We start from the raw sequence: 14,389 nt of genomic DNA, 5'->3' as shown, positions 1-14,389 counted from the left end.
TGAGGCATACGCCTCGGGTGCAAGAGGCGTGTGCCTCGTACGCTTTTTTATGAGGCGTGTGCCTCATGTACACCTCATATAAAGTGGCGGAAAAAAAGAAAAAAAGAAAAAAAAAGAAGGGAAAGGAAGCTTATACCTCCCTCCTCTTCTCCCTCCTCTTAAGGAAGCTTACTCCTCGTGTTCGGGAGGCTTACGCCTCTTACGTTTTGAACTAGCCTCATGCCTCTAGGTAGTAGAACGCCTTGCGTCACACCTCAATGTTTTAAAACATTGGTGGTAATATGTAATTTGCCCTATTATTTATTTCCTCATTCATTTTTCTTGAATAGTATTAAGGCTGTAATCGAATCAGATTTAGCAAAGTCCAAATTCAATCTGATCATCGAACGCTTGCATCCAAATCTGATCGGATTTGAAGACCTTGGTTCGAATTTGGGTCCTACCAGACTTGGATCGGATTCAGGTTTAATCCGATTATGCTTTAACTTTTTAAAATGCAAAAGAAAATTACATTTCAACTTTTAAGTAGAAGTCACTGATTGCAGATTTAGTTGAATTCCTTGTGAAGGGAAAGAAGAGGAAGATGAAGATTTCAGTAGTAGAGAAGAAAAGAGGAGGAGAAAAGAGTAGGGAGTCAACTAGGATTCTTAGATTAACCCTAGCCGCCAACCCCTCATTATAATTTATACTTAAAGGATGAGATATTACAAGGCTGCCCTTAGTAGGGCGGCTACTAATGTAGTTGAACAATCACAATTTAAAAACATAAACTAATGGGCCTAAAGCCCAACAACTTCCTAACTAAATAACTTAAAATAAGAATTAAAACAACTCGGCCCAACTCAATACTCCCCCTCAAGTTTGGAGTAAATGTCACACATTCCCAACTTGCGTAGATCATGCTCCAACTTGTTCTTTGCAACACCTTTTGTGAGAACATCAACGAGTTGCAGATCATAAGCAATGTATGGAAGACAAACTTCTCCAGAAGTCACTCTTTCTATGATAAAATGTCTATCCACTTCAATGTGTTTAGTTCGGTCATGCTGGACTGGGTTATGGGCAATGTTAATTGCTGCCTGGTTATCACAGTTCAACATCATAGGTTCTTCTGCCTGTACACCAATTTCTTCTAATAGGGAACGAATCTAGAGAAGTTCTAAAACTCTATGTGCCATGGCCCTGTATTCAGCTTTAACACTTGATCTTGCCACCACTGTTTGTTTCTTACTCTTCCAAGAGACAAGGTTACCCCCAACAAGGGTGCACACTCCTGAAGTTGATATCTTGTCATCAAGGCATCCTGCCCAATTTGCATCTGTATAAGTCTCTAGTTTCAACTATCCATGATCAGTAAACAATATGCCTCTGCCCGGGTGTCCCTTCAAATAAGCAAGAATCCTATCAAGTGCCTCTCAATGCTGGACTCGTGGATCATGTATGTATTGATTTACCACACTTACTGCACAGCTAATGTCTGGTCTTGTCATACACAAGTATAGCAGCCAATCCACAAGTATATGATATCTCCCAATGTCTTTTACTGTCTCACCTTTTGATGCATTGATTCTATGTTCTGATCAATAGGTGTACTGATTGCCTTCGTTCCAAGCTTCTCTGTCTCTTGAAGAAGATCCAAGACATACTTCCTTTGAGAGATAAAAATTTCATGTTTTGATCTTGTAACTTCAATGCCTAAGAAGTATCTCAGTTCTCCAAGATCCTTAATTTCAAATTCTTTATGTAGATTAATTTTCAAACAAGCAATCTCACTTAGGTCATTCCCCGTGACAACAATATCATCCACATAAACAATTAGGACTGACACCAAAGATCCCCTTCGCTTCACAAACAAGGTATGATTGGATTGAGTCTAAGTGTAGCCAAAAGCAATCAAGGCCTTTCTGAAACTGTCAAACCATGCTCTGGGAGATTGTTTCAAGTCATAAAGTAACTTCTTAAGCCTGCATACCTTTCCCTTTTCAGCATCATTGTAAAAGCCAGCAGGAAGATCCATATACAATTCCTCTTGCAGATCCCCATTTAGGAAAGCATTCTTCATATCAAGTTGAAACAAGGGCCAACAGTATGAGAGAGCAAGAGAAAGAAGTATCCGAACAGAGGTCATCTTCGCAACTGGTGCAAAGGTCTCTAAGTAATCAATGCCATATGTCTGTTTGTACCCTTTTGCTACAAGTCTTGCCTTGTACCTTTCTATACTTCCATCTACCTTATATTTTACTGTGTAAACCCATCTGCATCCAATTGTCTCCTTGCCTTCCGGTAGATCCACAATGTCCCATGTCTGATTCTTAATCAAAGATTCCATCTCTTCCTGCATAGCTATCTTCCACTCGGGTTTTGAGAGAGCCTCACTAACCCTTGGGTATAGACACAAAGTCAAGTGAGGAAAGAAAAGCACGGTACGAAGGAGAAAGTCCACTGTAGGATAAGTACTGTGAAATACAATGAGCAGTACACTTTTTTTTCCCTTTTCTGAGAGCAATAGGAAGGTCAAGGTTATCTGTAACAGGGTTAGTAGAATCTATGGGAATTGAAATAGTAGTGAGACCAAGAGGAATACCTAAATCCATGTCAGCTGAATCTGGAGTCTCCAAGGAACCAACAGGAAGTGATGTAAGTTTTGCTGTATTGGAATCAACCTCCTTGTGAAGTCTCTGTCGTAAGTAATGCTAAGAAGTAGGATGCAAAGGAGGTGGTAAGGTAGGTGAAACAGGAGGGTCAAGCACAAGAGTAGACACAAGGACTAGAGTTGGGAGAGGAATAGATAGCTGACTCACTTCTCCAAAACACTCCCCTTGAGAAGGATTATTCGAGAAGAAGTATGTGGATTCAAAAAAGGTGACATCCATGGTAACAGACCGGCTCCCAGAGACTGGATCATAGCAGCAATGCCCTTTCTGATTTTCTGCGTATCCAAGGAAGACACACTTCTTTGCCTTGGGATCAAGCTTCAAGCGGTGAGGACCAAGGATATGTGCAAAGAAGACACACCCAAACACCCTGAGAGGAATATGAAACATCTCCCACTTTGGAACTGTAGATGTGATTATCATGCTTCTTGTAATCTCAACAATGTGTCTGTTCTTCCTTTCTGCAACACCATTCTGCTGTGGACTATAGGGACAACTGCTCTGATGGACAACACCATATTCTAACAGATATGAGGCAAGGTGTTTTTCAAAATATTCCCTGGCATTGTCTGATCTGAACACCTTAATTCTTGTTCCAAACCGTGTTAACACCATCTGATGAAATTGCCTCACCAAGGCTGGCACTTCATCGCGGGATCTCATCAAGTAAATCCAAGAGTATCGTGAGAAATCATCCACAAATAAGAGAAAATATTGATAGCCTCCTATTGAAGGAACATGGTAAGGTCCCCACACATAAGAATGAATAACATCAAAAGAAGAACACCTTTTATTACTAGGTTTAAATGAATGTCTACAATGCTTTCCAAGTTGACAACCTTCACACTCCAGACTTGACAAACTAACAGACTCAAAAAGTTTTGGAAACAAAAGATCAAAGAAGAAAAAGGTAAATGGCCCAAACGGTTATGCCAAAGCATAATTTGACCCACAGACCCTGACTCACTATCCCTGCTGACATGATGACTCTGATGAGGAGGAAACACATCCAGGAGGTAGATCCCATTCACTTCATGACCACTCCCAATTGTCCTCTTTGAATCCAGATCCTGCAAAATACAATGACCAGGAGAAAAAATTACTAAGCAGTTTAGGTTCTTAATCAAACTACTAACAGATAACAAATTAGTGCTCAATATGGGGACATGAATGACAGAGGGAAGAGAAATAGAATCACTAATCTTGACAGATCCCTTCCCAACAATGGGAACATGGGATCCATCAGCTGTGGAGGCCCTATCTCTACCAGAACAGAGCTGGTAAGAGGCAAAAATAGTAGAGCTATGGGTCATGTGCTCTGAGGCTCCATAATCTATAATCCAAGGAGGTCCCTCCTTACCTGAAGTAGAAACATAATTTGCAGTGACATGTGAACTACCTGTGTGAGCAAAGGAAGTAGAGTGGATTCCACTAGTACCACCTGTACCTTGCTGTTCGCTTACTACTGAACTGGAACTGGCTGTATTCTGCTGGTTCAAAAGTTGCCCATACCTCTCACGGCTCTTACTGCAGCAACCGCAACAGACTCTAGAGCAATTGTAGTAGGAGGGGCCGGAATGTCACCAGTAACTGCCATGTGAGCATTTCCCTTCTTATTTTTCAGTCTATTCGGCACAAGATGTGGGTGAAACTTCCGGCAAGTATCTCTTGTGTGTTTAGGCTTCTTACAATAGTCACAGATCAAATCTCTTTTATCTTTTCTTGATTTCACTGCCACCCCGATCTCCACTTTGTTTAGGTTTCGCAGTACTCACCATGAAAGACTGATAAAAAAGCAAGATTTTTCATCATCACATCTCTCCTGTTTTCCTCTCTTGACACAAAGGCATATACTTGGGAGAAGGTAACACTGTCCTTGGAAAGAAGATGCTGTTATGCAATATCATACTCAGGATTAAGGCCTACAAGAAATTCAAACACTCTAAATGGTCAATCTCTTGCCACAGGGTTTTAAGGGCTAAAAAATAGGCCGCAACAGGTCTATCTCCTTGCCTTGTAGAAATAATATGATTTCTCAACTAATAAGCTCTAGCAACATTCTCCCTTTGTGAATAGGTTTCTGCAACCCCATCCCATATTTCCTTAGATGTATTTTCCCATAAAATTTTTTTTACTTATATGGGGCAACATGGAATTACACAACCAAGTCATCACCATATTATTCTCCTGTACCCACCAGGAGTTGCTAGTTTTGGGTTTCACTTCTTCACCAGTGATATACCTTAATTTCCCACGAGCACCAATTGCCATCTTTGTAGATTGTGACCATTCTAAGTAATTTGCACCATCCAACCTAACTGTAGTAATGGTCCCAGTCCCGAAAAGGTCTCTAGCACTTTCTCCCACTGGTCCCATTTCACTCCCGGGCTTATTTTCAACTCTGTGACCCTCCATGCTTCTCAAAAAGTGTAAAGAAAATAACTGGAATGTGCAAGAAGATCAAATGAAACACTTCTGGAACCAACAAGACCTTTCTGGTGTCCTAGACTGTCTTCTCACAAAAGATTCCTTTTCTGCAAGATGGGAGAAGAGAGAGAAGAGGCAGCCGCTCTCTCTAGAAGTCTCCAAATCAGGCAGGACTTGGACCGCCCCCTTGCAGAAAACTCCAAGGAACCCTGAAAAATTAGGGCGCCACTTTCTAGGTCAAAATTGAAGAGTCCAACAGAAACAAGACTCTTCCCCTTTCTCCAGTTTTTCTTGATTTTGATAGAAACCCTAGACCAGCTACAGGGCAAACAGATCTACCAAAAAATCCAAAAATTGGGCTTACCTGAGATCTTCGATCAGCCTCTTAAATCACCATGCACTTGGCCATTCTAGGGCTGCATGAGAAAACAACTCAAGGAACCTTCGGCCTGCTCTGATACCAAGTAGAAGCCACTGATTGTAGATTTAGTTGAATTCCTTGTGAAGGGAAAGAAGAGGAAGACGAATATTTCAGCAGTAGAGAAGAAAAGAGGAGGAGAAAAGAGTAGGAAATCAACCAAGATTCTTAGATTAACCCTAGCCGCCAACCCCTCATTATAATTTATACCTAACTTAAAGGATGAGATATTACAAGGTTGCCCTTAGTAGGGAGGCTACTAACGTAGCTGAACAGTCACAACTTAAAAACATAAACTAATGGGCCTAAAGCCCAACAACTTCCTAACTAAATAACTTAAAATAAGAATAAAAACAACTATGTCCAACTCAACAATATATAATAAATTAATGCAAATATAACATACTGAATTTATTATATATATAAGTTCATATAATATAATGTATGAAAATATTTTTATAATTGCATGCTGATTGCAAAATCCAAATTCTGTTTCGATTACATAAACACATCTTCCATATCTGAGATAATCAGATTGGATGTTGGATTGGGTTGCAGATTTTTGGGTATCATTGACAGGCCTAAATAGTACTGGTCTTTTAGTACTAGGACTGCTTCTACTACTACTATTGTTGTTATTTTATAAATATTCTTGAAGATAATAGTTATTTATTGAATTATTGTTATTTCCTCTTTCCCCCACCTGCCCCTTTATCTTTTACATTGCCATTGCACTTAAATGGAGGAGAGATACCATAAATCAAACATATTTCTGTTCTCTTTGAGTCATCTGAGTGCTTGTTTCTGATGTAGTCACCCTTAGTATTTTGACATTCTGCAATTTGTTTATTTTGTTATTAGTTGGTTAATTTTCAAAGGTGTAATCAGGTTTGCACATCAAAGTCGTCAATGCCAAATGTCACTTTGGCTTCAGCCCCATATCAAGGTGCATTTGTCAGTTTTGCTTTTACCTTTTGCTTTTCCTCACTTTATGAAACAATGTACTTACTCTAGTAATGATCTTGCAGTGTTTCTCTAAATTTGGGGATGTAGTTTTCACATTGACTCGATTTTTTCGAGATGGAGCCAAATCCAGTCTTGCAAAGCTAAAATTGACAGAAACCAAAAACATGGGTTGAGTATCCAGCCAATGAATTTTACCAATCTTCTTTTTTCGTTTTTCATGCATACGTACATGCATTCATTCAACTATATGTATATTATTTCTTTGTTGTTTTGTCTATTCCTTGTCTCTAGATTTACATGGCTGTATCTATAAGCCTTTTAATATTCTTAATGGTGCTGTACTTATCATGGTTTGATGAAGTAACCTCTTTAACATTTTTAGATGTCAAAGTGTGTTGTTAAAATATCTTGGAAGAAACTCGGCAAAAGGGAGAATTTAAACTTGGTGAGCTCTGCAAAATAACAGTGTGAAGGTCCTTTGTGATATGTAAAAAGGGGAGATTCTATCAGTGCCTCTGGGCCTATTAGGTGTGGCAAGTTGAAGTTGAACGAATGGTAATTTTCTTTTATTAGGGCGTTTGTATGTGCAAATACAACTTAAGGGGATGCTTTATGATGGAAAGTTCTCTAAAATGCAATATTCTGGGTGGTTGGGGAGATTGCAAGTCTTGGATAAGGGAAATATGAATGCATGGTTTTCTGTTATACTATCATTTTTAGATACCAAAGGATAGAGATGATGGCACAAATATGTTGGAAATTCAGTGTAAATGGCGACTTGTCATATATAGTAGTATTCCAATATGTTGCACAGCTTCTTTTCTTAGTAATAGTCATAGAGGGGAAAACAAAAGAAAAGTTGTTTTTGTTGTGACGGAAGAGATCTGCTGCAATGCAAAGTGATCCTCTTTTCCCTTTGCTCAAAGAAATATCAACTAAAATGCCAAATCCTTCAATAATATGAAAAATTACTTCACTTTGCTCCTCACACCCACCTCACAGCACATCCAGCTGTGCATTGGAAACATATTCCCATGAATGACAATATAGAAGTACGGGAGATGTTCCTGATGTGTGGCTGCATTGTGATGTGAGGTGGGTGTGAGGAGGGTTTTGTGAGGAGCAAATCCAGTTTCCTTGTTCACCATTACATAACCTCTCGTATTTTTTTGGTTTGGGGGATATAAAAGATTGGAAGCAAACAAAGGAAAGGATCATTAAATAGCTTCCACCTAGATTCAATCAGGGACATGAAACTATGAAAGCTTGTTTGAAACTTAAACAAAGGAATGGACGATCAATTGACTCATTGCTTGCCTATGCACACAACTTCCCTAAAGAATAGATATCCGGGCTTTCATGATCTCTTACTCCACCACAGATATGTAAGAGAAATGCCAATATGAATCTGTGGAAAGTCAGGAAAAAATAGATGGATTCTAAAAGTGATATCGGGTAAACCCAAGGTTGTGATTTTCTTCTAGATTAAAAAACGGAGAAAGGAAAAAGGGCTTGTTTGCAAATTGGACCTGGAGAAAGCCTATGATTTGGTTGATTGGGATTTCCTTCTAGAAGTATTAAGGTTGATAGGTTTTGGAGCGAGATTGTGCAAATGGATAAGGGGTTGTGTTTCCTCCTGTCATTATTCCATTTTGGTTAATGGAGTTGCCAGAGATTTCTTTCCAGCTAAAAGGGGCCTTCAACAAGGTGACCCCCTTTCCCCTTTCCTCTTCACTCTAATAGCAGATGCGTTTAGTGATTTGATCTCAAGGGCTGATGCCAACAATTTTCTATGAGGTTGGAGAATTGGAGGGAATAATGTGGTGGTTACCCATTTACAATTTGCAGATGATATTCTAATTTTTTGCGAAGGAGGAAGGGAGGAATTGATAAGTTTACGAAGGATGGTATCCCTTTTTGAAAAGGTCTCCAACCTCAAAGTAAATTGGAGCAAAAGTTGTGTAGCAGGGTTAAATAAGGAGAGAGGAGAGGTTGAAAGCCTAGCTAGTTTGTTGCGATGTGAAGTAGGTGAGTGGCCTCTACAGTACCTTAGTCTACCCTTGGGGGGGGGCAACCCAACTTCTGTCAGCTTCTCGGATCCGATAATGGAAAGATTCACAAAAAGGCTTGCTAGCTGGAAGAGAAACTACATTTCTCTAAGGGGTAGAATAACCCTAATAAAGTCAACATTGACTAATTTGCCAGTCTATTACCTCTCAACCTTTAGGATCCCCTTAAAAGTGGCCAATAAATTAGAGAAATTGATGAGAGACTTCTTGTGGGAGCCAGGGGATAAAAGAAGATCATTTGGTAAAGTGGGAGGTGGTTTTAAGGAGTAGGGATAGTGGAGGCCTAGGGTTAGGAAACATTAAACTTAGGAACTTGGCATTGTTGGGTAAATGGCTATGGAGGTTTCCTTTGGAACAAGAGAACTTATGGCATAAGGTAATTGTAAGCATCCATGGCATGGCAAACAACGGATGGGATGTTGTCCTTGATCCTAGGGCAACAAAGGCTTCTCCTTGGAAAAGAATTCACAATTTGCTGTTGTCTTTACTTTAGCTGGTCAGATATGATGCTTGTATGGGTAACAAAGTTCATTTCTGGGAGGATATCTGGCTTGGGGACATTCCTCTCCAAGATAGATTTCCACCTATTTTTTCTTTGTCCCTCAACAAAGGGAAAGTGATTTCTTCAATGCTTGTTAATGAAAACTCTTGGGATCTAGGATTAATGAGAGGGTTAAGGGAACATGAAATGGGCTTAGTAGATGAGTTAATTTCCCTTCTTAATATTGCATTCCTGGACCTCTCTTGCCAGGACAGCAGGATCTGGTCAGAGTCCCCCTTTGGCTCCTATACCTATGCCTCTTTTTTCTCCGCCCTCCTTCATTCCTCGCACTCAGGAGGCTCCTTTCCTACAAAGGAAGTCTGGTGTAGTCCTGTACCCCCAAAAATAAGAACCTTTTGTTGGGAGGTGGTGCTCCAGAAAATTAATACTCTGGATAATTTACAAAAAAGAAGGCCAAATCATTGCCTTTCCCCTCATGTTTGTTGCCTTTGTTTGGGAAATGGTGAGACAGTTACACATTGTTTACTTCTTGTCCCTTTGCTTCTTGTGTGTGGAATTGGTTTTCTTCCTTATTTGGCTGCAGGTGGACTTCTCCCCAGATGTGACAAGTCTTTTCAACCCAAACTTCTTCCTACTATTAAAGAAAAGGGGGAGAGTGATGTGGAGGGCAACAAGAGCAGCCATTTTTTGGTCCTTAAGGGAAGAAAGGAATAATAGAATATTCCAGGGGGCACAAAGATCAACAGAACAAATTATTGACTGCGTAGCCATTAAAGTCATACATTGGCTGAAAGTAAATGACTTATTTAAAGACTTTTCAGTGGATGATACACCAAGGGGATGGTCAGCAGTGGCAAACTCTTCAACCAAACAGCCTGTCCCTCAGCCTTCTTGGACACCTGCAGCACAACAAAGGGTAAAATTAAATTTTGATGGAAGCTCCATGGGTAACCCAGGACCCTCGGGAGCTGGGGGATTTTTTAGGGATGGCGAGGGCAGAATGGTGTCACTATACTCTAGTCCCATAGGAGTGGGAGACTCTATGGGAGCTGAAATTTTGGCTCTACTACAAGGCCTGAGATTTGTGAAGCAATGGGAGTTTCAGAACTTAGAGGTGGAAGGGGACTCTAAATTGTTAATAGGGTGGCTGCAAACAAAGAAGTTGGGTGTATGGAAGTTTAGACAGCAAATAAAGGAAATAATCTGCTTGGCAAGGGAAGTTGGAGTAACATTCAAATGGCTAAGGAGATCAGCAAACTGTGGCAGATAGCTTAGTAAAACTGGGGACCTTTAGGGAAAACTTCTTTTGAGCTGTACTGTAATTCTTGATGTCATTTTGGGGTCAACGCTCTTTGTCTGGGTGGTTGACAGTGCAAGATGTAATTTGATATCCTTGATGAAAGTCACCGTTTCCATTAAAAAAAAAGCATCTTAAAGAAGGCTAGACAAGCCATGGTCAAATCAAAGAGAATGGTTAATTTCTTGATTGATATAGGGTATTGGTATGGAATTGATTTAAAATTTTAACCAGCTTTGGTTTACTTATTTGATCAATTAAATTATTAACCAGGCTCCTAACAAAGTGTTTCTTGATTTTAATGGGTTTTGGACTAGCAACGTTAAGTTGGTGCAAGATCTATCTCACAATACACTGCATTCTTTTTAAATCTTTTTTCTCCAATAAACTTATCTTTATTTCCTTGTTTTTTTCCTTTTTTATTAATATATGTTTTTTTTCGACAAATGAGTAAACATTTTATTAATCCAGCAGATAAGAGTTACAGGCAACCTAAGGAAAGGCATGAGATGCAACCTTTCCTTTAAGGATTGATCACAGAGTTACAAATTCAAATGAAGTTAAGTTAAGTTACATGATGTCCCAAAATAAAGAATCCTGAGAGACCCCCTGTTTAGCAGGTGAGTCAGCCACTGTGTTTGCTGATCTGCCTACCCCTTGGACTCTAACTGTCGTATTCCTAGTTAGCCATTTGAATTTTTTTTTTCAAGGAGATCTCTACCACCACTTCAGAGTCCCCTTCAAAAAGCAAATGCCCTATCCCTAGCTGGTTTGCAAGCTGGAATTCTTGTACAGAAGCAAGCAGTTCAGCCCTTAGAGTCTCCTAGACCCACAGGACCTGATTATAAAGAGATGATGCTACTGTCTTTATTTATCAGAACTCCTCCTATAACCAAAGGTCCAGGTTACCTCTGCTACTCCCATCAAAGTTCAGATTAATAAACTCCTCCCCAAGTGGCATCCGTTCTACCAAATATCTGTTTTTCTTGGTAGAAGCATTAGCCATTACTAACAAACTCCTCCGAAGATCATCAAAGGAAAAGGTATCAAACAGGTTTAAAGTTTTCAACCACCAAATTGCCCTTGTTAGAAGAAGACTCAGAACACAATCTTTAACTTCCAAAAAGCTTCTTTCCTTTTTAGAAAAAATTCTGGTGTTCCTTTCCTTCCCAAACAATCCACAAGATAGCTTCTCTGATGCACTTCCACATAATTCTCCCCTCTCTTTGTGTGCCACTCAAAGGTAGATGGACTAAACAACAAGCTAATATCGGATGGAAGGTTCCACCTGACCAAACTGAGGAATTAGGGAAAGATCCGCCTTCAAGGGTGTTGCAAGAGTTGCCCGTCGAGATACTCCAACATCCCAACCATTCTCCGGACAGCCATGAATGCTAATCACCACCTTGTGCAACAATCTCTCTCTCTCTCTCTCTCTCTCTCTCTCTCTCTTCAAAGGCCATCTCCATAACAACTTCCCTAGTAGAGCTTCATTCTTAAGAACTAAGTTATCCAATCCTAATCCCCGTTCTTCCTTACTTCTTCTAACTATCTCCCACCTAATAAGATGATCTTTCTTCACTATCACTTTTTTTTAACTTTTTAGCTTCCCTTGAGGGTATCCTGAATACCGAGAGGAAATAAATCAAAAGACAGCCCTAATCAAGGTCATTCTACCCCCTAATGAAATGTAACTCTTCTAAGTTGCCAACCTCTTTTCAAACTTTTCCACAATTGGATACCAGAATCGACTTTCTTTTGTGTTAGCGCCTAGAGGAAGGCCCAGGTAGGTTAAATGCTAAGAGGACATGGATCACTCTAAGCAGCCTGTAATAGCTTCTACCTCCACCCATCCTCAACAGCAAAGATCTTCTCTGTTTTGGCCAAAATTCAGAGGAAGGAAGAAAGCTAAAATCATTTGGAGCTGCATCTCTTTTGCAGTGTGCTGGTCTCTGTGATGGGAAAGAAATAGGTAGCTATTTGAAAGAAAAAAAAAGGAAATATTGAAGTGATTGTGCTTTGGTTTGCAAACTTGTCACAAATTGGTCTCTCTCCCTTCAAGAATTCGAGTAAATCAGTCCTTCAGATTTTGCAGAGAATTTCTAGGACGTTCTTGAGATTCAAGCTTGTAATGTGAATCATTTCAGTCTTGACTGATGTTTTGATGTATTGTTGTAGTGGGGTGTCATCTTGACACCTGAACAGATTGTACCTGCTTTAAATTTTTTAATAAAATATTTTCTTCATTACTCTTCAAAAAAAAAAAAAAAGCCTCTATCTCCCAATCCTCCAAATTGATTCTAACCATGCAACTTCTGTTAAAGTTGATTGTCAGATTAGAAGCAGACTCAAAGGATATAATAAGATTCTTTAGATTTCTCACTCTCCTTAGATCTCTCCCCTCACAGAAAATGATAATATCATCCACAAACTGAAGATGGGTCATTGGGACATTATTTCTGCCTATCCTCCAACCACTTAATATATGTTGCAGAAATACCTTTAAGGGGAGGTAACATCTCGTGCCTCCTCTTAGGGTGCTTCTGCTGTTCAATTTTGTTTACCCTTGTGGGCTGCAACATAACAGTAAATATTCTTCTATAGGGAATGCTAAAGAGGTGAAGATTACTAGGCCACAGCAAAGCTGTTTACTGGCAACTCTTACTCATTTGGTAATATTTGGATTTTGTCTAGTACTCATGGTTTTCATTAACATATATCCTGATTGTAACATTCTAAATGGAGACTTTTCTTTCTTATTTTGATTTTTCATTCATAGACTACTTCAGTGGATGAAGATTGCTCCGAAAAGCCATTGTCTTCTGTACTTGAAGCTAGTAGAGGCAACACTTGCAGCCAATTGGGAGAAATCCTTCCTGCTAACCGCTCAAATCTAACTCACAAGCATGATTCTCCTTCAACCATAAAACATTTAAAAGATCCGCTTTACAATCAGAAGAGATTGCGGGTTTCTGGAAAGAAATCTTCAAACTATCAAGACTGTGAAGTGTTAGATTTAACTTGCAATTCTCCACAAGATGAGCAATCAAGCATGGCAGAACTTATTGTACCTTGTTCTTCTAAGAAGCCTAAAATAATAGAAATAGATTCTGATGCAATGGGACATTCTGAGAACTTTCTTTCCCTTGAGAATTTACATAATGCTAAAATAGCAATATCAAGCTATACTTACTCCACTAATAATTCAGAGACGCAAACACAGCTTTCTACATGTGGGTTGGCAGAAACTGGTATTGGTAGCAGTAGTAGTAGCAGAGACATGCAAAACGAAGGTGTCATTCCTACTCCTGTACGTTGTGATGATGAGGAGAGGAAAGGTTCTGCATTTTTGATTCAGGTAAAATTTCTGAAAATAATGATTAAGTGGCTTTATTCATTTTATTGTTTTTGGTTGGGCACCTTTCATAACTTAACTGATTCACTGACCATAACTTTTCCCCTTTGCTTTTACTCACTGTTATCATGGTATGGAGAGAGAGAGAGAGGAATTAACATGTTTTGGATGCTTCTAATATGGTTTTTGCAAAAAGTTTCAAGTCCGATATTTTTAATTACTAAATCATCTCTGTTAAATGTATTCATGTGTTATCTTGTATAATGTTATTCAGTTATTGCAGCAAAGATCTGATCTGCTAGGTCTGTTAGTGCAGTCCAAGCCTTAAGCATAACTTTATGGCCCTATATTTCTATGGGGCTGGCCAGCCCTATTAACTGTCAGTGTTAGTGGTCCATGCCTGAATTCTGCTTGAGTGTAGACATGTTGAAACATCTAGGCTCAAGGCATTACCTACAACTAGGTGATGTGTCAGGATGTAATTTTTGGGCAGGTGTAAGCCTATTCTTATCTAAATTGTAATCCCAAGCGTTGCTTATTTATTTAATGGGCCCTAATGTTAAGCCTGGGCCTCACATACCGGATCCTATATTTTTCCTTGTACTTATGAAACTAAGAAGACTTTTACTTGTTGGCTTGTTGCTTTGTGGTTTATTTGGTATTCCTTTATCATGCAAAGCTACTTCTTGTAGCTAATGTCA

The 14,389-nt window shown here is 39.4% G+C and overlaps 1 protein-coding gene across 4 annotated transcripts in view; it reads left to right on the top strand.

The window, feature by feature from the left end:
- The window catches only part of LOC148842716 (RAD3-like DNA-binding helicase protein), a 56,903-nt gene that overhangs the window by 32,514 nt on the left and 10,000 nt on the right, over positions 1-14,389 (top strand). For 3 of the 4 annotated variants that reach the window (XM_088960131.1, XM_088960129.1, XM_088960130.1), the window contains exons 18-21: positions 6,361-6,445; positions 6,528-6,633; positions 12,938-13,005; positions 13,113-13,691. In XM_088960131.1, coding sequence (XP_088816257.1) covers positions 6,361-6,445; positions 6,528-6,633; positions 12,938-13,005; positions 13,113-13,691 — 838 coding nt within the window. The remainder of the gene's footprint in view (positions 1-6,360; positions 6,446-6,527; positions 6,634-12,937; positions 13,006-13,112; positions 13,692-14,389) is intronic. The other variant, XM_088960132.1, reaches the window with a different exon arrangement.

Source organism: Nelumbo lutea, chromosome 8, assembly GCF_056320005.1.
Source record: "Nelumbo lutea isolate HS-2025 chromosome 8, American lotus-T2T, whole genome shotgun sequence".
In the NCBI taxonomy this organism is placed as follows: Eukaryota; Viridiplantae; Streptophyta; class Magnoliopsida; order Proteales; family Nelumbonaceae; genus Nelumbo; species Nelumbo lutea.
Note: the sequence above shows the minus strand (reverse complement) of the source record. Positions and strands in the feature narration are given on the sequence as shown.